This window comes from Sorex araneus, chromosome 5, assembly GCF_027595985.1.
Source record: "Sorex araneus isolate mSorAra2 chromosome 5, mSorAra2.pri, whole genome shotgun sequence".
Lineage (NCBI taxonomy): Eukaryota > Metazoa > Chordata > Mammalia > Eulipotyphla > Soricidae > Sorex > Sorex araneus.
This window is the reverse complement of record NC_073306.1, coordinates 25,057,850-25,084,457: the sequence shown is the minus strand read 5'-3', so window position 1 is coordinate 25,084,457 and position 26,608 is coordinate 25,057,850. Positions and strand designations below refer to the sequence as shown.

The 26,608-nt window shown below is 39.5% G+C and overlaps 1 protein-coding gene across 10 annotated transcripts in view; it reads left to right on the top strand.

The window, feature by feature from the left end:
• The window catches only part of ELAVL4 (ELAV like RNA binding protein 4), a 177,026-nt gene that overhangs the window by 110,523 nt on the left and 39,895 nt on the right, over positions 1 to 26,608 (top strand). For all 10 annotated transcript variants that reach the window (XM_055138708.1, XM_055138705.1, XM_055138706.1 and 7 more), the window contains one exon: positions 8,635 to 8,875. In XM_055138708.1, coding sequence (XP_054994683.1) covers positions 8,635 to 8,875 — 241 coding nt within the window. The remainder of the gene's footprint in view (positions 1 to 8,634; positions 8,876 to 26,608) is intronic.

Here is a 26,608-nt window from a genome sequence, read left to right as displayed (position 1 = left end):
AAACCTGCAGAGGGCTGAGGGAAAGGTCAGGAATTCATGAGCAGATTGGAGGAGTTTAGGTACATTTTTAGAATCGTGTTACTAATACACGCACAGGACTTTGCTTACTGTCTGAATGTGCTGACTCTCTCCTCTAATACATCGCCCCTTTGGCAATAAATATTTGTCTGGTTAATAAATGAATGAGCTCCAAGAGCAAGAAAGTGTCTGAAAAGAATGATTGGGAAGTAAGGGAAAATTTGATGTTTTATTAAATGCCACGGTTAGCTTTTTTTTCTTATCTAACTCCCAACCTGGGTTCTTAGCGTTTTCCTTTCTTCCTGTTTTGTTCTCCCTATGCTATTATCATTTTCGCCCAACATTTGTGGAGCACAGTGCTGACTGCCCCATAGATAGCACATCATCGAGCCTTCACCACAGTTCTGTGAGGAAAGCCATCACCATTCTCTTTTTTAAAAAATTAATGTTTTAAATTGAATCACTGGAAGTTTCAAAGATAGTCATGATTGAGCTTCAGACGTGCAATGTTGCAACATCAATCCCGTCACCATGCCCGCTTCCCTCCACCAATGTCCAGTTTCCTTCTAAACCCCACAACTCCCCGGGCCCCCCTCCCTCCACCCAACCCCCACAAAACACAGCATGCCAAAGACATCAAAAACTGCTATGACCAGCAGTTGTATCCACTTATTGATCTCTGCTTTGGTGGAAAAGAGAGGAAATATGGACAGGTACAGTAGCAATGGTCACTAAATGTTTCCAGTATGCTTTATTAAACAGTTCTTTCCCTACTTTATATGGAAAGTGCTGTGAAGGGTAGAGGAGTCATAAATTCTGGGGTGGGGTAGGAATATTCTCAACTTTCCTATCTAAAATTAAAGTGTTAGTTTACATAGAGGTGCCCAAAAATTGCTTCAGTTTCAGTGGCAAGACTTAGTTTGGGGACATTAATTTAGAGACAATGGATTGACTTCAGTGTATATGAAGAGTGTTTTTCTGGGGGGGAGGACTAGACATTCGACATTCAACAGTTTCTCTGGGGGGATCATGGCAACCAAATGTTCAGCCCTCCTGGGTTGAATACCTTTTAAAATCTTCATGTAAAATAATATCTGTATGTATGCCTGGTATACACTTTAAGTACTTAATACGTGTCTGTTCTTTATTATTACATGTGAAATTGAAATGGCATTAATACCTCATTCGCGTCTCCTTCACAGGCATCTGTTCAATCTGCAAGACTTTCGTATATTCAAAAGTTCTTCATCTAGAATCTACTAATTGTCAGGCCATGTGCTACTCACACAGAAGAATCCATAATCAACAGAATATAGTTGGTCCTTGGAGATTAGAGTTAAAGTTACCATTTTAAACGGACTGTAAACTACTATAGTCAGGAAAAATAGGGCAGTAGACATGTCTTCACACCTCCATAAAGTGCGTTTCTGTGTTGTAACCACCTCTTAACCCCAGAGAAATAAATCATCCATATGGCTGTGACTGCATTGTCACAAGAGCAACTCAGGTGATATGGTTTAAACACCTGGGCTTAAGTTCCATCTGTCTCTAACTAGCAGAGTGACCTTGGGCAAGTCATTTTTCTATTGTGGTCTTGTTTCGTCATCATTAAAATTAAAGGGTTGTGTTCTGTGCTCCTGATTTTCTCTGAAACTGTCAAGTATCCTCAGTGAAGGCTAGCTCCTTGTCTTCATTGTTTCTGTTTCTGTATTCTCAGGGCCTGCCACTACAGTGCCTGGCACTCTGGATCTCATTTTTTTTTTTCTATTTAAAGTATGTCGATCTAGTCAGAGTGGAAATAGAAATGTTCATATAGTCTGTCATGTCAAGGAAGTGAAATAACAGAAACCTTCGGTGAACGAGAGCAAAATACATGATTGACGGGTGATTGGGGCATTTGGAGGGATCCAGGAGAGTGGAGATGGGCATACCATAAAAGGCCATAAAGAATTGGTTTTTTTCTCCGGAGCACCCTGAGAAGGAAGCTGGCCCCTCCTCCACTTTTGCCTCCTCTCCGCAGAAATAAATGACCCTGAATGATGATCCAGCAGCTGCATGTCTAAGGCCTCCTCTCCAGCTTTTGTTGTATATTTTGCAGAAAAGAGTGGTGGGAGGGGTAAGGTTAATGCGCTGAGTGTGAGTAATTAGTCATTCAAACCATTGACATTTACAATGACAGGATTTGAGTGCCTACGTTATTGTGCACCACTCTTAATAGTTTATCCCTGAAATTTTCTGCCTGTATAATGTTTCTTAAAATATATCACAGGAACATAAAAGATTTAATGCATTGCTTTGTACAATCATTAGAGTTTGAAGTCAACTGAACCTCCTCAACATTCCGTCTAGGCTGCTGACTATAATTCTGTTTTTAATTGCTGTTCAGAAATGGGAAGGAGGGCAAGTCAGGGGTTTGGAACCTGGTCAGCTGCAAAGTTGGCTGTGAGATCCGCACAGAATGTTTCATTAAAATACATATGCATACTTGAGTAACTGATCTATTTAGTTGTGATGAAAATTATGCTGTCGGAATATCAAAGGCCTTAGCCTGAGGAAACAAGTGCTCTGATTTTGCTGAGCCAAGCTCTGGGTTTATTGGAGGTTTCCCACCAACACACATTCACCTCTGGTCTCTTTCCTAAGTAAAGATCTCTCTTAAACCTTAAAATTTTGTAGTTTTGAATTTTGGGATTCAGTATCCTTATGTCTTAGCACTTCACTTAATTTCTGAGTAAGATTTTTAAATCCTTTTGGTTTACTTGTGTGTCAGATTTGATCCTGACATCTTACATTTCTGAGTCTTTTATTTTTTAGCTTTTCTTGCATCCTGGAATGCATCATTAAGACCAGCGAAAGGTCTTATTACGTGAAACATATTAACATATTTGCAAATGTTTCTCAGCTTTCAGAGTTACAATTTTATTGAGAAAACTATATGAGTCTATGTAGAAGCACTGTAGAAGCGCTGTAGTCCCATGTTCAACGATTTGCTCAAGCAGGCACCAGTAACATCTCCATTGTGAGACTTGTTACTGTTTTTTGATATATTGAATATGCCACAGGGAGCTTGCCAGGCTCTGCCACGCGGGCAGGATACTCTAGGTAGTTTGCCGGGCTCTCCAAAAGGGACGAAGGAATTGAACCCCGGTCCGCTGCGTGCAAGGCAAATGCCCTACCCGCTGTGCCATCACTCTAGTCCTATGTGTATATTTTTATTAATTCTTTCTGAACACACAAAAAGATAGCTGTATTCAGTGAATAGAGCGAAGAGAGAACTCCACCTCCAAACTAATTTATAGTTTTGGTTAACAGTGTTGCTTAGTACCTCACTGTTTATTGTTGGCTTATTTCTTGGGCCCAATTGGAATTTTCTCACCCTACTCTGAAGGGCAGATGGAGCTTAACTCCAAGAGTCATCCATATTAGGAAATCCACAAAAGATATAAGGGAACACGGGATGCTGGTTGGGGAACTGAAATTACTGAGGCTTTGGCACTTCAGCCTGATGCTTCCTAGGCCTTTCAGAGGCAGGGACACCCTGCATGAGATGTTTATGTGGCAAAGGCAGGCTTTTTTATCACATGGGTCTGAGGTAAGCATCCAGTGGCTAGAAGATGAACCCATCTGTCAGATGACCTCTAGCCATTTGGTCCCATTTGGAATCTCAACTTGCTTAAGTCTGATTTACTTTCTTCTTTGTATCACATAATTAACACCCAAAAAGCCACCTAAGTGCCTATTTTCTAGGTGTTTGTGGAGGTGCCCTAAGAAAAGTCAAGTGAGAAAGGTGAAGAGCAGGGAAGGTATATTCTGCTTTTTTTTTCTCTACTAGGAAAAATCAGTTAAAAGAGTAGTTGGGCAACTCTGGATCAATGTTGTGTTTTTCAAGTTCCTTGTTGAGTTGTCAGTGCTCCCTGTTTGTTACCTGGATACCTGACTCGGTGAGGCAGTAAGAAAATGCAGGAAGTGGAGGCCCTGCACAGACCCAGGAGACTTGACAGCTCAGCAGAACCAAGCCTGCCTGCCAGCCTGGAGTTGTGCAGTGCCCCACAGCGTCATCTCCAGCAGTACAACCCCTCCGGACACACATTCTCCCCACCCTCATCCTGCCCCTTTGGGGGGGGGGGTTGGGGGGAGGGAGGGAGCTGGTCTCAAGGGCAGAGTAGTGAAAGGTTTCTTTCTGGATGCAGTTTCTCTTAGTGCTAAGAAAGGCTTGAGTTCAGACTATTCTTATAAACTTTTGTGCTTTCTCCTGGTTCTCTGGACTAGTCTTCCTGAATATTAGAGTTGACTGGAAGCCACTTACATTGCCTGCCTGATGTGAAAAGAATCTTAGAAGATCCCTACTGTCTTCAATCTACCTTATTTCTCTGAGTGTTCTGAGACTTATTTTGGTGGGGGGGTTGTTATTTCCTATCTGTGATTGCCAGAAGACTAAACACTCACCTGTTTGTGAGACATGATGAGAAATAATGGCAGCAATTCCTCCACTTTGTTTAATATGTTCTATAATATATGTATGTTATATGGATTATATATGCATATTTCTATTTATATAAATATTTATCTCATATTTAAGAAAGCATATACAAAATAATATTGCTCATATTCTGAAGATAACCCTGCCTGTTAAGATTTATTCTAATATGCAGAGAGCAAAGGCTCAGAGTATGGAAGTAACCTGCTTTAAGATCATATGGCTAATAAGTCACAGAACTAGAATTTTAAGTCACCTATTGCCATTACTAAAAAAAAGTTTCCTTTTTACTACTTATTCCTTTATCCCCATTCAGCTTTAGATGAGCGTATATGCACAAAATAAAAGGAAAAATAATCTGATTGTCATGAGGAAGTTTAACAATTGAAACTTTCACACTCAGCTGGTAGGATTACAAACTGGCATAGCACTGTCACTATAACACTGTCATCCCGTTGTTCATCGATTTGCTTGAGTGGGCAACAGTAATATCTCCATTGTGAGACTTATTGTTACTGTTTTGGGCATATCGAATACGCCATGGGTAGCTTGCCAGGCTCTGCCGTGTGGGTGGGATACTCTTGGTAGCTTGCTGGGCTCTCCGAGAGGGATGGAGGAATTGAACCCCGGGTTGGCCGTGTGCAAGGCAAATGCTCTACCCACTGTGCTATCGCTCCAGTCTACAAATTGGTATAACCACTTAGAAAAACTATAGTATCTACTAAAGCTGAATATAAATATATGTACATACATACATATACACACACATATATATATATACATTCTATGACCTAAAAAATAGACTCCCAAGAATTTCCCAACAGAATTATGTTTGTACACCAAAAGACATTTACATAATGCTCAGAGCAGCAGCATCTATTATAGCTAAAAACTAGAAACAACAAATGTTCATCTACAGTAGAAGAGAAATAAAATGTGATCTTTTCATATAATGCTGTGGAGAAGAAACACCTTCTACTATATCTAACAAAATGAGTGACATCCTAACATAATGTGTTAAAGTACATAAGTTCATATGTTGGATCAAGGATATAACAGGCAGGCACTTACTGTGCTTGCAAGGAAGCCCAGGTTTCAACCCCCTGGCACCACATATTCCCACAAGCACTTAACTCTGCCAGGAACAATCTCTGAGCACAAAGCCTGGAGTGACCCTCGATCACTGTTAGGGCGAGGCCTACGCTACGCGGACATGCATGTCCAGCAGGTTGGGCAAGACCCTGAGCTTCTCCAAAGGAGATCTTATATAGGCCTTCCCCGGCCGTTACAGCAGAGCCCACGCATTTCATAGCCAATAGATTTGTAATATTACAAACTTTCTTAACCAATCCATTTAAAAGGATATCACTCCTTAGCCTATGGTTTTAGAGACCAGCATTCGTGCCAATATTCAGGAATGTCCCGGTTCTGGGGGCAGTCCTGGGTCATGTGATATGGGTCTTGTGAGAAGCATCTGGTTATCTGGTCTGACCACCACCCTTCTTGCGACCCGGGGTGCCTGTATCCAAATTCCTTGCTCAGGGGCAGAAAATCAAGTTATTCTGCAATGCGGGCTCCTGTAAAAAAGAGTCTTGAGAAAGCTAAATTGATTCCTGTGGTCTGTTCTGGGCCAGTTCCTCACAAGCACCTCTGAGTATGGCTCCAAGACAAGCAAAAGTAGCATAATTCACATAGTGTGTTTCCATGTAGAGTTCAAAAACAGATGAATGCAAATTTATAGATTAAAGTTAAAATAGTGGTTATCTTTAGGTTTTGAATGAATGATGAAAGTTGGTTACACAAGAAAGACTTAGGGGATGCTAGTAGCTTTCTATGCCTTGATCTCATATCTGGAATACAACTTAGCAATAGAATACTTGCCTTGCATGTATGAAACCTGGTTCAATTCCTAGTACCACAAAATATATAAATAGATTAAATATTTTATGTAGTCATGGTCTCAAAGATGGTTATTCTGATGTGACTTGTGTTTACTTTGTAAACATTCTGATTTGTATACTTTACTACATGTATATTATATTAAAAAAAAACTATTCCCCACCACCACTACATACAAATTCTCTGAAAAGCCAGTAATGAAAACTACTACTCATCAGATATCTTTTAAATCCTGCTTTCTTCATCTATAAAAGGTAGAGAACATAAGAATATGCTTCATTGTTTTGGGGGGAGGAGTCATAGAGAAGTCAAAGCAGGTAAATGACAGAATGACTAATAAATACAACAGTGGTAATTAGTTCCCAGTGTTATGTAGGCACTTTATATACATCAAATCATTAGATTCTTCTTTCCACCTTGCAAGGCAGGTAGCGTAAATCCCATTTTTCAAATGAGAAAATCTAAGACTCCTCGAGTTTGTTATCCTTGCCCAAGGTCACAGAGCTAGTGAAAGACAGAACATGATTCCATTTCCAAGGAGTTGATGATCAGTTTCAGAGGAGATGGAAAACATTTATCTTGAAGGACAAGTAAGGAATGATGCTAGAATAGAATGGAAATGTGGGACTGATGGACTGCATTTGGGGCAGGAAACCTGGGTGCAGGCCCAGACTCTGCCCTACTTTCCTGTGATGACAAAAAAAAAGTTGCTGAATGTCTCTGAAATTCATCTCAAACATGAGAGTTTTGAACTAGATTTTAATTCCCTTAAGTGCCTTTGGTGCTGCAGTTTTGTGACTCACCATGTTTGTCATTCCATACAGAGCATCTTCATGACCTGACTCCATGAACAAAAATGCATTTTCCATCTAAAATCTTATTGCAGCATTATCTCATTACTTCCCCTCTCTCTTCTCTAAGTAGGGCTAATTGCTCTTCTAGTGCATGCTATTGTCCTGCAAGCCATTTACCTCAGTGTCCTCTAGAAACTCCTTGAAAATAGAGATTAAAAGATATTTATCTCAAACTGGGGAGGAAACTCACAGCTTAGAGAGCATACTTGGTGTTCATGACGCCCGATTTTGATCCCCTGCATCCACTCTCCCTGCTCCTAGCACCAATAACTGCAGCCTTGAAGGCCTTTATAAAAATAAATAAATGAGAAAAGGAGGCCGGAAGCATAGTACAGGGGTTAAGACATTTACTTTGCAGGCTGCTGACCCAGGTCTAATCCCTAGCATTCTACTGATGCCCTGAGCACCACCATTAGTGACCCCTGAGCGTGGAGCCAGGAGTAGCTCCTGAGCACTGCCAGGTATGGCCCAAGAACCAAAATAGTCTTATTATAATAATAATAACAACAACAACTAAAATCACAGTCAAACCTAACAGACTCCAATAACTGGAATCCATAGATTTTAGTAATTATTCATTTTATTTCATCTCTTAATTCCTTTGTATGTTCACACATTCATAAAAAATTTTTGGTTGATTAAACATTTAAATCCAAAAAGAGTTCTTTTTGAGCTATCTGTATCAGAACTAAGGTAGACACTAGCTTTTCTTCATATTTATTCTTCATACTTTTTAGTTTTACTAAAGTTCTGGAAAAACAGTAAACGAGTGACCAGGGTGGGGAGAAAAATCATTAGATGGCTTTGCTGCTTCCCAGCCTGTGCTTATGAAATTTGAAGTTTGATCAGTAAGTAAGCATCAGTGAAAATCTAAACCCTTCCCTATATGGATCAGCCCCCGTTTAATTTAATGTCATTTTTACTTTATGAGATAGTTAATAAACAGGTACTGTATTTGATCTTGTGAGCATAGCCCTCTATATTTAGCTTTTTCAGCTTTAATGGAACTATAATTTTAATCATGATTATTACTTTACATTTTAATTATAATTTGGTGTGGCTTAAGTATACATTTCTGAGAGTGATTGTGTAATGAAAACAGGAATTAGCTTTTCATTAACAAAATAATGGGAGAGTTCCCACTGCATTCTAGTCTGTGTTCAAAATCTATGGGCTGGCCTAAAAATAGCAAGGGGAGTTTAACATTTTGGTTAAAAACATGCTTCTAAATTGGCTGTGTTCACAATCCAGACTCTATTGCTCCATCTTGCTTTATCTTGTTCTCTTTCCTTTCAAAAAGCAAAATAAAATAAAATTTTTAAGTAGACTGCAATTGTGTCATGGAGTTTAAAAAAGTTTATTTTTATTATTTTTATTTTTATTTAGATAATTAGCACCATGGAGCCTCAGGTGTCAAATGGCCCAACATCCAATACAAGCAATGGACCCTCCAGCAACAATAGAAACTGTCCTTCTCCCATGCAGACAGGGGCAGCCACAGATGACAGCAAAACCAACCTCATAGTCAACTATTTACCCCAGAATATGACCCAAGAGGAATTCAGGAGTCTCTTTGGGAGCATTGGTGAAATAGAATCCTGCAAACTCGTGAGAGACAAAATTACAGGTATGCTCTTCAATATTCTAGATGGGATTCACAGCAGTGTTGTGCCATTACACATGCAGATCTTAACAGAAATGCACATGCTTGGGAATGCATTGAGTGTCTGCAGCATCTCACACACTCAAGGACAACATGGGTACATTGTCATGAACTCACACTATGCAAAACCTTCTAGAGATCAGTAGAATTGGGAAGCAAAATTTCGTTTTGAGGCTTCCTCCTTTTTACTTTATGTGAAATAATCCTTTGGTTTTATCCCTTTTATTCATAATCAGCCACTCTTGCCTTCCTTCCCTTTGTTCTTTAGTTTTCAGTTCTGCCCTATGCTCCATGTTAGTCTGCTTAGTCTTTGCCTCTCAAACATTGATTTGTGTGTGTCCAGTCTGACACAGTGTGTGTGTGTTTTTTTTTTAAGTAAATAGATTTTATTCAGAGGTTTCTTAGGGAGGAGGAAGGGATAAGTGGGAGAGAGAAAATAAGAATAACGCTCTTAATAGGGTGTGGAGAGAGAACTCTACACACATCCTAGCACTGGACACGAAAGCATGAAAGTACACATCTCAAGGCGGGGAGATGCGGGCGACACATGTCCTCGGGCACCACATGTGCTCGGCCATGTGGGCACAAGCAGTACATGGGCTCAGGAAGCATATGCGCTGACACAGTGTTTTAAAGAGAACCATGGCACGCTTGTGTTTGGGGGATACAGCTGCACATTTTCTCTGGGAGAAGTAGACCTGAAGAATCACTCCGGAGAAAAACTACTTTCCAGTAGGAGGGAGGTGCTTGGTGAAGATCTGTGTTTAAGTTATTTTACTTTGTTTGCTTTAAAGATAAAATTTGAGAGGTCAGAGACTTATTACTTGAAGTGAATTATTTTACTTCAATATTTGGCTTATAGCTCCAATATGAAATATTTTTCCTAATCAACAATCATTCTTTGAGGACGTGAAGTTTACCAGATACTACTGCTCCTTTGTGAGAAGTTGTCTTGTATTGAAAGAAAGACTTCTTTTAGGGTGGGGTGCTGATGGGTGGGTCACACTGGACAGTGCTCAGAGCTTATTCCTGGCTCAGGAATCACTTCTGTGTTATGCCAGGGATTGAATTTGAATAGGCTGCATCCAAGGCTAGTGAATTACCCTATTTATTAGCCCTCTGTCCTGGCTATTTTCTGGCTCTCTGCTCAGGAATGAGCCCTGGTGGTGCTCAGGGGACCATATGCATTGCTGGATATTGAATCAGGATTGGCCACATGCAAGGCAAGAACCTTAACCCCTGTACTGTCTATATGAGGCCTGGAAGACTATTCCGTTAAAAAAAAAATTTAGACTGCATCATAATGGCTATGAAACATGCTCCTAAAGTTATTCACATTAACTTTGAATATTTCTTGGTTTTGAATGCTGATTTTGTCATTTCTGTGGAAAATTTAGCTTGTAATTTTCTCCTATAAAGAAAAAAAAGAAAAGTAGGTGGATTCCACTCCAAATACCAAATGAGGATGTGTAAATTCCTTTCTTTCTTTCTTTCTTTCTTTCTTTCTTTCTTTCTTTCTTTCTTTCTTTCTTTCTTTCTTTCTTTCTTTCTTTCTCTCTCTCTTTCTTTCTTTCTTTCCTTCTTTCTTTCTTTCTTTCTTTCTTCCTTCCTTCCTTCCTTTCTTCTTTTTTTTCTTTCTTTCTTTTTTGTTTATTTAATTAAAGAACTGTGATTTACAAAGTTTTTGATAATTGAGTTTTGGGCATATATTATTTCATATATTGGTCCCACCACCAGTGTCAACTTCCCTCCACCAATGTTCCCATATTCCCCCCCTCCCTGCCTGTCAGCTTGACAGGCACATTTACGGAGTTCTAGTAGTTGCATCTTTTATCTCATGTTTTCAGTGCTGTTGAGTCTATGTTATATATACATATATATATATGTATATATGTATATAGCTATATCACTCACCCTGTAATCCTTTAATTCTTTTCTTTTACTTTATAGGTCCTTCCCCTATCTGTCATTTTCCTTAAAAAAAACTATTTACTTCACTGAAAAAAAAAAAGTAAGGAAACTTTAAATACCATGGGAGGTACAGCATCTTGACTTTAAACTGGGGGATCCAATATATAGTCATATATACATATGTGTGTGTGAATGTAGCTCTATATTTTAATTTTAATTCACTTGTGAGTTTGTCCCCAAATTTCTAAGTAATAGCTTCAAATTTAAGTACTTTGCAAAGTCATGAAACTAAAATAACTTAAAAAATAAGTCACATAACCCTCTCAACATAATTTCCTCATCTGTGAAGTTGCTGTCCTTACTGCAAGAGCTTATTGTGAGGATTAAATGGGAGATGGATATACACTTCTTACCACAATGTACCGTGGTCCCCAATAATCAAGTATGTTAGTTCTGGATACAGTATGTTTTAAGGAGAGTGCCTTGAACAAAGTACATGAAATTCTTGAAATAGGACCATGGCTTTGATGATTTTACCACAGAGCACTGCACCATCTATCCTTTAGCAGAACTGCCGATGCTCTCAGAAAGTCAATGTTTAGATTCCTGAATAATCTTTATATAATAGTGTGATAATTCAAACCAAATTTAAGCCAGTTAACCATATGATTCTTCCTCCCACTCCTGTATAGAAAATATATTTTTGGTGTAGCCTTACCTTCTAAATGGGGACTCTGCTTGCTATATTAGTGAATATTATTAATCACCTTTTCAAAAGAGTTTCCTTAGTGCTATAGTAAGATTTTGAGAAGTACTGATTCATGGTGTTGTTCCTTGTTTTCTAAAGACACATGTTTAAACAAGCAGATTCCTTTACTGAAAGAATGCTAATTTGGAAGTTCACCGAGTGGATTTGAATAGGAGTGACAGCTTCGAAGACAGCCTTTAATTTGGTATACAAAACCAAAATTGTCAACTTTGGTTTGTTTAGCACTCTCTCCAGTACAAGCAGAGACATACAGTAGCATCTGAGCTTAAAGAAGAAGCTTATGGGTTGAAAGCAGAAATACAATTCAGGCATAAATTTATAATTATGCATTTTTAAAATTCAGGCGCAAGAAAAGGATTTTATTTGCAGAGAACTTATGGGAATGAGGCATGAAAATATAGAGAGACCAGAGATATTTGCCCTCATTTGGTAGCAGTGTTTAATAAAAGTAGAACTTGTGGTTGTAAAGAGTGCTTATTAAATTCTTCATTTACACTACCTAATTAATTCTAGCATTTTAAATTAACAGTGAAACTGGTCCCTGCTGTATCATTCCATAGATGCAGCATATTTCCTCCATCCACCCGTTGTTCAGGTTTAATTGGCTACGCTAAAAGTCAGAGAAGGAGGGAGAGATGGGACTTTGGGGAGGTGAGGAAAGAATGGGAATAGCTCTAATGGAAGATGCTGTGAGGCCTCCTTTTGGGGTTAAGTCATAACAGACTGGGAGAGGTGAGGTATCACACCAGGCACATTGAAAGGTTGCTAGTGGTTCAGAAGTCAGGGTAAATGACATCATAGGTATTTTTGTTGCCCTGATTTTTAACATCCCAGACCCCCCTCCTCTTTTCCTTTAACACCTCCTACAGATCTTTAATGCATCTGGATCCTGTGAAGTTTACAAGGAGTTCTAAATACCCAGTGGGAGGACTTGGGGGTAGGGAGTGGCAAAGAGATAAGAATCTTAAGATTAAGATTTTTTCAGCCCAGATTCAAAGAAAATGTAATAATATAATAAATTCCCTTTAAAAGTTATGCTTTAAAATATGAAGGTGGAGTCCTGACTGGTTTCTTCAATCACACACACACATACACACACACACACACACACACACACACACACACACACACACACACACACACACACTGAGGTGGGGGAAGTAGAAAAAGAGAGAATCTTTGTTGCCCGTGTGCCCGTGTTGCCACTCCTGGTAATGGATTGCTGATGTATCTTCCATTTTAAAACAGAGGAAATTTCTGGATGGACCAAGGTGTTTGGTGCTGAGGACGTAATTGCCTTCATTTATCACTTTATTCTGTGCAGATGTTTGTTGAGCTCTGAAAATGCCTTATTTTATTTAACACTGAGAACAGCATCTATTTTCTTAGATGAGGATACTGAGGCTTGGTGAGTCTGGGTCACATACCCAGGGATCACAGTTATTAGCAGATGGTAGAGCTAGGATTCACCGTAGGATTCCCAGTTTCCAAAAGCAAAATTTTTATAGAAAAGCATATGCATGGGACCTGGGTTTAGTGAAGATCCTTGTTTCACCCTTAACCCATACCCCACTAAAATGTTATATTCCTATGAGCAAGGACGTGTTATTTGCTATACTTTGGAGAGCCTACCTAAAGCACAAAGCTTTAAACAAAACTCTGACATATAATAGGGGGCAAAGATAGTATTTTTTTTATCTACTAGAAACAAAATTTAGCTTCCCAGAGAGGGGCCAAATTCACAGAAATCATCAGGTTTGATTGATTCACTTCTAGTTCTTTTGAACATCTGTTACTCACCACAGTTATTAGGATTGTTGCTTTAGGTTGTTTGTTTGTTTGTTTGTTTGTTTGTTTTTTGGTTATAATTTCAGTAATGTGTGTGGTTGGTTTTTTTGTGGCTGTAGGGTTGTTTAGGGTTTTTTTTTGTTTTTTGGGGTTTTGTGTGTGTGTGGAGGAGCACAACCCAGCAGTGCTCAGGGCTCACTCTTGGCTCTATGCTCAGGGATCACTCCTGACAGGGCTTGTTGGACCGACCATATGGAGTGCTGAAGATTAAACACCAGTGAGCCACATGTAAGGCCTCACCTATTATATTATCTCTCTATCCCCTTGGTACATGGAGTTACTACATCCTCCCACCACTTTGTTGATAGGGTTGTTGGGGGTGGGGGAGTTGTCTGCTTGTTTGTTATTCTAACCGGGAGAAAACAGTAGAACCAAGTAGGTACCAGATTGATTAAACATGTGTCCAGAACTGCATTCATGAGCAGTGATGGGCTGCATGATCTGTAAACTCCTGATGCCAACCCTCCTTCCTCTGCCTGCAGACTCTGCCGCTGGAGAGACAGAAAGTAGCTTTCGGCTCACAAGGATATGTACCACCTAGAAACTAGTGGAAATTATATCATTCCCCTGCACTGCAAAACACTGAGTGTTTGTTTTCATTTTGTTGCCCTATTGTTTGTCAGACCTTAAATTTCATTACTGAGTCCAGGTTGTGAGATGATCATTATTTAAGAGAGGAAACATGGCATAGCCAGAGTAGATTTAGGCGACTCAGTGTATGACTAAAGCAAGTAAGGCCAGAATGCTACATTGCACTTTTGTTGTTGTGTTAAGGGCCACACCCAGCAGTGTCAGGGCTTACTCCTGGCTCTGTGCTCAGAATACACTTCTGGTGGGGTTACAGAAATCTTAGGCAGGGCCAACAATTGAATTCAGGTCAGTCACATGCAAATCAAGCACTTTACCCATTGTATTATCTCTCCAGAGTAGGATTTAGGTAGATATTGGGGACAAGGTATGACTCAGAGATCTAGAATTCATTTATTGCATGTGGGAGCCCCGGATTTGATCCCACATGGTCCTCAACACAACTAAAAACAACCCCTGAGCACCAAGTCAGGAGTAGCTCCTGAGCACCACCAGGTGTGGTCCCAAGCAAAAGCAAACCAGAAGAAAAAAGGTAGAGGAAGTAAAAGTATAAACTGGGAGTACAGCTCTTTGATATGTCACATGTATCATACTTGTGAGACCCTGGGTTGCATGAGGGGGTACATCACTATATCACTGTCATCCCGTTGCTCATCAATTTACTCACACGGGCACCACTAACATCTCCATTGTGAGACTTGTTGTTACTGTTTTTTGGCATATAGAAAACACCACGGGTAGCTTTCCAGGCTCTGCCATGCAGATGAAATACTCATGGCAGCTTGCCGGTCTCTCCGAGAGCGATGGAGGAATCGAACCCGGGTCGGCCGCATGCAAGGCAAATGCCCTACCCGCTGTGCTATCGCTCCAGCCAGGGGGTACATCAAAAGGAATTAATCTAAAATTTCAGTCCAAGTACAAAATTTTTTCTAACTCCTCCATTTATTGGACAGAGGGGATAGAGCTGCTTCTTTGGAAGCAGTAATCCAACATAAAGAGGCATTGCCAAATTAGGTTAATTAAGCACACCAAAAAAATTAAGTTGGTTAGACTTGTGCTCCAGTTAACAGACATTTCCTTAGTATCACCTTTAGTTCTTCTCTTTATTTCTTTTTTTGTAATACATGGTTTGGGTTTATATAATATTATTATTCAGTGTAAAAAGAGCAAGGCATAAAAGATCCCTTCACTACTGTGGACAGCAGGGTGAATACTTTGCCCTTGTCTTATATCTGAAATCATCTCTAAAGGAACCAACTCAGTTTCGATTGATAATCTGTGTTCCTCTCGGTCGTGAGTGAGGGGTGTGAACCACAACAGTGGGCACTAGACTGTCAAGACCAGGAAGCATTATTTGAAATATGGTTTCTTGGGTTGAAGAGGGAAAGGAAAGATAGGGCTGTTGATTGCCTCATATACGTTCAAGGAAATGGATGTATAGGGATACTGTGGGTATCTGGTTGAGTTTTACTTCTGAAACAACTGTATAAATCAAAAAGAAAAAAGGCATGAAAAAAACCTAAAATATGAATGTACTCTGAATCCACCCCCTAAGATATGAATTTAGCCCTAAGGTGAATTTATTGTCATAATTCATAGCACCTAGAAGAGAGAAATGAAAATAATAGCAGCAGCTCTTGTGCATTTTTCTGTACCTATGTATACTGGGCACTGTATTAGATTTTTCAAATATAGTAACTCATTTAAATAGTAAACTGAGGGTTTTTTCTGAGATCTACAATACTAGCCAGTGTTTATTGAGCATTTACTCTGTGCTATTAAGAATTTTTATATAATCTCTAAACAATCATTTTATAGAGAAAGAAACCTAGATTTTTGAACAATTGAGTAAATTGCCCAAGTGACTTAGCTTCAAAATAGAGGAATTGGGACTTGAACCCAGAGTTATATACTAATTCTGAGTTCCCTAATTTATAGTTTATCCCTGGAAGTTTTCTAAAAACTAAACTTGCTAAATTAAATTGACTTCTTCCGGGGCTGGTGCAATAGCGCAGCAGGTAGGGCGTTTGCCTTGCACAAGACCAACCCAGGTTCGATTCCCAGCATCCCATATGGTCCCCTGTGCACCACCTGCGGTAATTCCTGAGTGCAGAGCCAGGGGTAACCCCTATGCATCATCGCCAGGTGTGACCCAAAAAGAAAAAAAAATTGACTTCTTCCCTTTACAAACCAACTCAGTTTTATATAACCTAGTTAGTAAAATACATTAGCGCAGTGAAAACAATAAGAATTCAAAATCTTTTAAGAAAGTATTATACATTATATAATATTATACATTAAATAATGATAATAGCAGGGTTTTTATTTTTTTAAGTAAACAGATAAATACATGCCAGAATGAGGAAGAAAAGAGCTGGAGTGATTTTTAGCTTCTAATTTTCTCTCTTGGACTGGAGCAATAGCACAGTATGTAGGGCATTTGCCTTGAATGTGGCCAACCTGGGTTTTATTCCTTCATCCCTCTCGGAGAGCCCAGCGTATTTGATATACCAAAAACAGTAACAGGTCTCATAATGGAGAAGTTGCTGGTGCCCGCTTGAGCAAATCGATAATCAATGGGGACTACAGTGCTACTACAGTGCTACTATAATTTTCTCTCTTCATGAAATTCCCTTTATTTGTATTTACCTTTTCTTTATTTTCAAACATCTTTTTTAAATGTGTGATGCCTTAGTGGACTTAAGCATAGTTAAAACCCAGCCACAGAAAAAAATCCAGAAAAATCTTAAGATAATGATTCTTTAAGAGGTATTTTCAAAGGGATATTTGTTAGTGATGGGAAGGATAGCTTTAATCAGCGTAGTTTGCTGCTGATTTTGAACATGTGCTTGGTACAAATGAAATGTGTCTTCCAGATTCAGAGGAAAATCAGGCAGATTTGCATCTGTCATTTTATTTATCACTCCCCTGCAGACATCTTTTATGTATTCCACAAATAAGAATAAAAGAATAAATTTTTTGTTGATTTTTGGAGAGAGTTGATTATTATTTGGAGGTGAATAGAGATTTTTAGATATGGAGGTTTGGCAACTTAATGGTGTTACACAGTGTGTGAATATGAGTCTGGTCTATTAAGGTGGAATTGGAAAATGTTAATATTTTAAGTGAGAATAGTATCCATGTAATCATTATGCCTCTTCTACATACACCAAGAGCATTCAGAGGCCTTCTATCATTGCTAACGAAGACAGGTTGGTAACTGAGTGGAGCTGTGAAGGTTAAAATGTATGCAAGTACCTTCTGCTTCTTTCAACACAGTTTTTTCTTAGGATAGCAATATTCAAGATTACAGACCAAGTATGGTTTTCTTTTGCCCCATTGCTGTTTTTTTCCTTCATCTTCTGTTCCCAATCATACCGTTCTGCCCTGCTTCCGAACTCAGATAACCGCAGGAAAGTATTCTCACTCCCTAGAGAGATGTCTCAAAGGATTTTTACCTAGGATGTGAATCAGGACTGGGTATTTTAAGGATTTTCTATTTCTGTACTTTAGCTGACTGTTTGGTTGGTAAGACCAATTCCCTGTTCACCCAGGCTCCCCTCCTCCCCACCCCACCCCCAAGATTTCTCTCTCTCTCTCTCTGTCTCTCTCTCTGTCTGTCTCTCTGTCTGTCTCTCTCTCTCTCTCTCTCTCTCTCTCTCTCTCTCTCTCTCTCTCTCGTTCACACACACACTCACCCCCTCATCTTTGTGGTGTGGCCTGTTTGAGACTAGAAACTAAGCTGGAAGGTAATGTCAAACTGAAATTTCCACATATTATCTAAAAATGTAATTCGTCAGCTTCAGGGTAGGAGGAAAGTGCTTTCTGAAATGTGTTAATGGGAAATTCCTTTTTTTTCTTGTCTTCTGTGAGGTTTAGTAGTGGTGATTTGTTTTTTCAATGTGCCCCACCATTCTTTCTTGCTTTAATTGGTAAATCCTTTATCTGCTTTTATTTCCTGGAAGAACTAAAAATTTTTGAGTTGCCTTTTTACTTTCTTCTCTGTCTCAAATTGAGATTTTAAAAAATATTCTCAGAGGATGGTCCTGGTAGTGAAAGGAAAATGCAGTGCTCGGCTCCTGCATGCAAAGTAAACACCACACCCCTCCTCCCCCACCTTGCCTCACCTCCCTGGTCTCTTGAATTGGGCTTTGATGATAAAAGACATCAGATATAGGTTATATATTTTTATAAGACTTTTTACATTTGCAACATTTTTTCAGTCAACAGTATTTACTTAGTGTCTGCTCTCAGATTAAAAAAAAAATGTTATTTCCTTACCTTCTCTTAAATTCTATTTAAAAGTAGAATTCTCTGAGGAAGCAGGATAATATAAGGATGCTACAGCAGCCTGCAGATCTGGAAGGGTCTGAGAACCTGCTTATGAAACATGTCCCTCCACACCTACCTTTGGTTGGTAAGGCTGTGGTCTCTGTGTTTTGTTTCTTCACCAGTGTCCATATTTATCCTATTGAACTGGAACTAGACTTGGCATATTCATAGCTAACAACTGATGAGTAGTTCACTGGAAAGATAGAACAAAAGTATCCATAAGGGGGCTGGAGTGATAGTACAGTGGGGAGGGCATTTACCTTGCATGCAGCCAACCTAGTTCGATCCCCAGCATCCCATATGGCCCCCTGAGCAACATCAGGAGGAATTCCTGAGTACAAAGCTAGGAGTAATCCCTGAGCATCACTAGGTGTGACCCAAAAAGCCAAAAAAATATATTTTAAAAGTATTCAAAATAAAATGAAGTTGTAGTTATGAAGGAATGCCAATTGAGTGTCAGTTATATATACATGCTTACTCACTGAAGTGTAACAGCTATACATTACTAGTGGTATTATCCCTATTTTACAATGAGGAAGAGGAAGATTTAAAATCAATTAGGCTGTAGAAGCATGAACCTTGTACATGGTCAACCCGGATTCGATCCTGGCACCATATATGGTTCCACAAACCCCACCAGAAGTGATCTCTGAGCACAGAGCAATGAGTAAGCCCTAAGCATCACCAAATGTGGCCCCAAAACCAAAAATAAATGAATAAATTAAATAAAGTCAACTAGATTGAGATTCCCAACTTTTTTTTTGGCGTTGTGGGGGGGCGGGGCACATCCGCCTTTACTCAGGTATTACTCCAGGCTCTACGCTCAGGAATTATTCCTGGCAGGGCTTGGGGGACCATGTGGGGGTTCCAGGGATCAAACTTGAATCAGCAAGGGAAGTATGTACCACTTGGGTCACCCATTTACTATATTATTGCTCATGCCCTGAAAGTACAGCCGGGTACTGTAGTATTTCTCATGCATCTTTTTTTTTAACGGCAAGTTAACAAACAGAAAGCACCCTATAATTGTATCTGATGCTATTCTGCCCCCCACCTCACCGGGTCATTTCAGCATCCCCCTGGCAGCACTATTACCCACTCTGGGAAACACAAAACTAGAAGGAAACTGAGGTTAAAGCTGTCTGACTGCAAATCCTATGATCTTTTGATGCCCTCCACTGTTTCTGCTAACTGAACACAAAGACAATATCACCTGTAGGATAACATAGCTCAGGTAGTTTAGGTTTATTGGGTTACTCCCATCACAGTGCTCCCATTCCTCTGTGTTTATTTGTAACTTCCTTCTTAGTGTTCTGTTGACTTGTAAATATTGTTTTTCTCCTTTCCTCAGTCCAAAAACTCCATCAACATCTCAATACTAGATATTTTTGTATGGACACAGTAAGAGAAACATTGAGGTTTGCAGGGCAGCTCTCCTGGGAACATCTTGCAGACTCAGACTACAGCACTCAGACCAGATTAATCATTCCTAACCCTAGCAGGGTCCAAATCTAGTTATTACTTTTTGGATCATGACAGCATTTGTTCATGACCAAGCTCTTAACTTATAGTTAAGCATTAGGCACTTTGGCCAGGCCCATCTCGATGCCAGGGTAGCACATAACTCACCGCTTGCCCTGGGTCTGTCCCGTCCCTCGTCAGGACCCTGCTTTTGGGGGTGCTAGGAAGTAAGGACAGCTGAGGCTTAGGTCTAGAGAACAGATGCCCAGGAGGAAAATATCATGTAGAGTCAAATGACTCCCACATAACAAAAGCATAGCATTTGCTACAGTCTTCCTGTGCCCAAACAAAAGGACATGGCTCTGAATAACTGTTCAAAGGACTCAAAAAGAAGAGAAAAACAATATTTACAAGGCAGCAGAACACTAAGAGGGAAATTACAAATAAACACAGAGGAGTGGGAGCACTGTGATGGGAGTAACCCAATAAACCTAAACTACCTGAGGCTGTGTTATCCTACATCCACCCATGGGTGTTCAAAGAAAAAGTGTATGGGAGCTACCAAAGACAGTGTTAAATAGGAATGGACCTTGGTAGATATTAGATTGTAGGAAAATGGTACACACACAAGAAGCAGCTGGACCAAGAGTCAAAACCTTCTTCAAGGCATAATGAGTGGAACAGTCAGGATTATTGTGAATGATACCATTTGTGCCAATGAAATAGCTAAAGCTCAAAGAGGTTAAGTCATTTATTCAAAGTCACAGCTAACAAGTGGCAAAACCCAAGTCTGTCAAAATCCAAAGTCCATGTTCCTCTACTTTGATAATAAATGACCTGAACTAACACAAGAAGGTGGACAATTTGCATACTTACCATTGTGTTTATGATTTGAGGATCATTTTTTGTGTTGTGTAGGTCAGGTACCTGATATCTCCATGATTCTTCTTCTATCTTCTTTGGTTTCTTGCTGATTTATAAGTTTGATTTTCTGTTTTGTAGTTGGGTTTCTGGTGAGATGTGAGGCTGCATCAACACCAAGTGGTTATAACTAGTTCAGGTAATTACTTTAATTTTTACGGTCTCTAGTGGAATTTCTCATCACAAACATCTTGAATCAGATTAAGTCATGTTATTGCTTGGTATGAGCACAAAATGTAAAATTAATTATCTCTAATCATAATATACTTAATGATTAAGAAATTAGTAATTTCTTAATAATTTGCCTATGTCTGAATTTTATCATTTCTTCAGTGTCCTTTACCATCAAAGCCCAATTCAAAAAACCTTAGGTTTTTTTAGGTTTTGTTTTATGGGTGGCCACATTTGCTGGTTCTTAGGCTATCCCCAGCCTGGCACTCAGGCATGACTTCTGGTGGTTCTTGTAAAACCATGTGATACCAGGGATCAAAAACAGGGTGTCGGGGCTGGAGTGATAGCACAGCGGGTAGGGCGTTTGCCTTGCATGCGGCCGACCCAGGTTCGATTCCCAGCATCCCATATGGTCCCCTTAGCACGGCCAGGGGTAATTCCTGAGTGCAGAGCTAGGAGTGACCCCTGAGCATTGCTGGGTGTGACCCAAAAAACAAACAAACAAACAAACAAACAAAAACAGCGTGCTCAACATGCCTTTGGCTGTTGAGCAGCCTTCCCTACTCTGTGTTTGTTTTTGAAAATTCTTTTTTTTCTTTTTGGCTCAGACCCATTGATGCTCAGGGGTTGCTCCTGGCTCTGTACTCGGGAAGTACTCCTGGCGGTGTTTGGGGGACCATATAGGATACCCAAGATTGAACCTTGGTCGGCCGCTTACAAGGCAAACCACCTCTGCACTATCACTCCGGCCCCTCTGAAAATTCTTATGCTCTGTACTTTTTCTGATTCTGCTGAAGCTGCCAATGTATGCCATGATGACAATTACTTAACAGATGAAACTAGCACAGCCAGAGGAAGATTTAAATCAAGAGCTAGTGCTTGATTTCTCTTTTCTTTTCTCTTTCTTCCTTTTTATTCTTTTTTCTTGATTATTCTTGGCCTGCTTCCTCTTTCTATCTCCTTATTTATTTAAATACCATGTGATTTTTAAAAGTTATTTGAATTGGCTGATTAGATATCAAAAGATTTAAAATTAAAATAGTCATAGGTTTTCTAAAAGAAAAAGGGAAATGAATGTAGAGTAATAAAAGGAGACCAGAGGGAAATTAAGTGTTGCAAGGTGCTTTGTCTGAAGCTTAAAAGACCACCTAGATTCAGTTTTCTTATATCATGAAAAAGTGAATGGGAACAACCTTGACCCATTCTCAAGTGATAACCAGAATCCCAAGTCACCTCCTTTCTATCACACTCACTACAGTCCAAGAGCCTCTGATTGTGGTGACAGTTGCCAATACAGAATGACATATAAAGGCAGAAATCTATTTCTTTTCTTTTCTCATCCTTTTGATTTGAACCCATGCTCAATTGATTGACTTGGGTCTTTTGTTTATTTTTAATGGCGAGGGCAGCAGTGATACAGAGAACTCATCTAAGTGGAGGAACCTCTTTTCATTAACTTAGGTGTCAGCACTGTGCAAAGGAGGTATTGTGAAGCCAGCTTTATTGCCTTCTGCCCTGAATTATAACTGGCTTCTGTGCTGCTTTAGTTTTCCCTTTCCACTGAGGATGGGCACTCAGAGACTTTAGTTTTCTACTTCCATCTCCTGGTGAGGCTTCCTACAATGACTTCCTGCTGGTTCCTCTTGCTCAAGGCCCCTGAACTGGACCACAGACCAGGAAACCATTAGATATCAAACTGGTTTTGATACTGGAAAGTAAAACTAGTTCTCAGCTGCCACCTTTGTCTTCTCAGCGCCCCTTACCAGTCAGTGGAAACTTCCCAGTGATACACACCCTTCAAAGTATGAAAGCAATAGAGTATGTCCCCCAAGCTTCACACTCTCCACCCCCACCACACACACACACACACACACACACACACACACTACAAGCATGCACCCAACATTTCCTTCTCAAAATTACCAGACAGTACATCATACTAACCAGAAATGAGACAGACTTCACTGAAATTTTTGTGCCACTTCGTAGCTCCTCCCTCATCTCTTTATGGGTAAATGGGCTTGCATAAATCACTTTATCTTCTGGGATTTCCATTTCTTTAATACACAGTAAGAATATCAATCTTTATCCCATGTTCTTCGGATGTTACTTTTGGGTTCTAACTGGGAGATACATGTGAAGGCACTTGTAAACTAACACAACCTGAAAATGGGAAAAGCACTTTTTTATTTCATTACTCTTCGCTCTCTCAGCCTGGGCTAACAGATGGATTAAGGAAGAGAAGGAAGAAAACAAGTATCTGTTCCTAGTTTGGTCCTCTATTATGTAATTCAAAGTAGGTAAAAGGAAACAGCATATTGAGAATCAGGAAACTGGAATAGCAATTGACATTTATTAAGTGCCTGCTAGTATTTTGTATTTGTTATCTCATTTAATCCTGACCACAGTCCTAGGAGTTAATGGTGCTCCTGGTTTTTAGATGAGGAAAACACGACTTACTGTGTCCCTATTCCTATGTGACCACATTCCACTGCCAGTTGGGACAAGAGACCTTCACAGAAAGAGTTCCTCTTGTCCTCTCTGTTTCGTCCTGAGTTGTGAATATGTCTGTATAAGATGTATTCCATTAAGCCTCAGAAATAGCTATAGTGGTTTTGGAAGATTACAAATGAGAGCCTTTAGTTAAATATTTGAAAATGTCAGGATGATTTTTGAGATTGTTTGAAAAATCAGGCCACTTTTCTGAATAGCAATGTGATAAAATGGAAAATTTTTTCAAGTTTTCATTTAGTTCTAATTCTGTGGATCAAGCCATTCTGTGCCTCAGGTTGTTGTACTTATAAGAGGACCCTAAGGCTAGCTCTTCCCACCTTACTGTGTGTTACAAACCATCACATGAACTGCTAATGTGTTGTCAGTACGTTGGCAAAGAGCTGTGCTAATTCAGACTATTACTATGGTCATCTAGAAGATGAGCCATTTTAAACAGAGAATTTCTCAAGGTAAAGCAAACACTAAATCCCTTGTGATAAGCCAGCTTTGCTCTCTCTTCTGCCTTCCAGATGTTTCGTTCATTTATCTACATACATCTCCACAAAAGCTGATTAACTCTCTCAGACATCAATGTCTAACTGTTATTAATGCTCAAGCTGATCAAATTATAATGTCACAGATCCTACTTGTGCTGTTAATATTAGATTTTGAATTCCGGTCTGTGATTTATTATTTTTTCTCCATGCATTGGAAAAATTGGTTAGCAGAGTTCATAAGAAAGTTTAATTAGCAGGCTGTTTGTGAAAATAGCGGGAGTGAGTCATCGTTCAGAATGAACTAACATTTCTCAGGGTTGAATTTGTTCTTCTATTCCTTGAGCAGTCAGCCACATAGGATCTTTGTGTTTGTAGAGCTGGTGTCTGCGTGCTGCCCACTTGAACTGCACCATGTAATAAAGTAATGACAAAACAGCAGATTTTTAAGACCAGGGAAGAGGAGGTGTAGGGTGTTTGTGTATTTGTTTATGTTTGTCCCTGTCCTCCAGTAGAGTAGGGAGGAACTACTATAATCCAGGAGTGTGCTCAGCAGCCTAGGCTGGTGATTTAAGAGTTAGACTGCCTATGTTTGCAGCCCAGCCACACCATTTTCCAGCTTATAATTAGGAAGTTATTACCTTTATCATGCCATAGTTTTCTTCTCCTATGTAAAATAGAGATATGGACAGGACTCTTGTGAGCATCCGTATATAATACTCAGAATACCATCTGTTATGTAATACTGTAGTTCTGTAGCAGTTCTGGGAGATGTAGGTATTATTGGCCCAATATACAGGTGAGAAAATAAGCTCAGAAAGGTTAAGTAACTTGTTCAAAGTCACATGGCTCCTAAATAGCAGAGCAAAGTTAAACCTATGTTCCTTTAACTTCAGAGTCTGGGTGTGTGTTTGTGTGTGTCTGTGTGTGTCTGTGTGTGTGTGTATGTGTGTGTGTGTGTAGTATCTGGGATCAAAGCCTCACTTTTTTGAGGCTCGTGCTTTGCCATTAAGTCATAGTCTTAATATCTCAAACTCTTGGTACCGAATCTCCATTTTTAACTGCATTAACGTACTGCCTCTCAGGGTCATATGCTTAGTTCAATATCAATAATATATATAATATACATCGTGTACCTATATGTACAAGTATCCCTACAACAACATATAATTAGGCTTTGTTTTTTTCCATGGTTCTCTGTGAAACTCCTTGCATGCTGACTTCTAACACATAGTGAACTAGAATTTGTGTGACTTGTACCAGCATGAAAATATGTCTTTCAATGTTTGGCCCTTTCCTCAACACACATCTACCTTGCATCTAAATTACCTCTGACGCAAGTCTGTGTAATGTCTTCTGAGAACCAGAATCATGTATTGTCATAGTGATAAACACCTTAGAAGTATTCTCTAACTTGAGCTCCTTGCTTTCCTGAAACTGTAACTCAGGGTTGGTCCTTGATCCCAGAACTTGGGATAATATGCTGAAGTGGAATTTAGCCCTATTTCAAAGAGTAGTGCTCACTCGGGAGTCCCACCTCAAAGTCCTTCCCCCAAGGTATTTAACAGGTGAAGATTTTGTTCTTGTTTTTAAAGAGTTTTTTGACCAAATGAGTTTGGGAAACCGAAGTGAACCAAATTAAAAGGAAGGGTTTTTTTTTCTAAATCGCTACTTCTCTGAGTCAGTTTAATGTGTATATATGGAAAGAAAGTCTTATAAGACATATAGTATTTGGGTGGAATTATTGGGTAATGGTAGCATTACTCCACCAGCATTTTGTATATTGTGCATCCTAAGCCTGAGGGGACAAATAACTCTTCATTAGAAATAAGTTTAAGAGAAAAAAGAATAAGAGTGCTGGACATTTTCTACCTGATGGCTTTAATTTCTTTCATTAGAAAGGTGATTGGTTCCTTCCTCCACTGTGACTAGTAGAGAGTGAGGCATCCTAAGTCAGTCTCTGTGACTCCCAAGAGGAACAGAAAAGCATAACTTATAGATCCATATTTCTAGCAATGCTAGACCTTTTTTCTTGAAAATTCCTAACAACTATGAATGTCCTGGATGTGATTTAGGTTATGAGTTTCCTAGTTTCCTGTCAGGGTGTTATTTCATTTACCATTACCCAACAGACCTGAAATATTCGAAGGTGTTTACAGGGGCTGGAGCGATAGCATAGCAGGTAGGGCATTTTCCTTGCATGAGACCGATGCGGGTTCGATTCCCAGCATCTCATATGGTCCTCCAAGCACCGCCAAGAGTAATTCCTGAATGCATGAGCCAGGAGTAACCCCTGTGCATCATCGGGTGTGACCCGAAAAGAAAAAGAAAAACAAAAAGGTGTTTACATTTTGTGATTCTTGCCCACAAGGAGACTGGATCTCCTTAATTTTACCTTAATTCTGTATCATGAAGCTGGTTACATTTGCTTGATGCAGCAATTTTGTAGAAGGCCTTAACTTTGCAAAAAAAAAAAAAATCAAACAAACAACACATTAACGAAGATGACTTTCCTCCTCATTTCTTACCCTACCAACCTGTTGAGGTTTGAGGATTTTTGTTTGTTTTTGGGTTATTTCTTTCCCTTGCATTCACCTACAAGGTAATGGTGATGAAAAGGGAAAACATACTTTTGCTTCTTGTTTCTTATCTTTTGCATAATTCTGGGGGATTTCTTTCTTTTTCCTTTAATTAGAACTGTACTGAGCC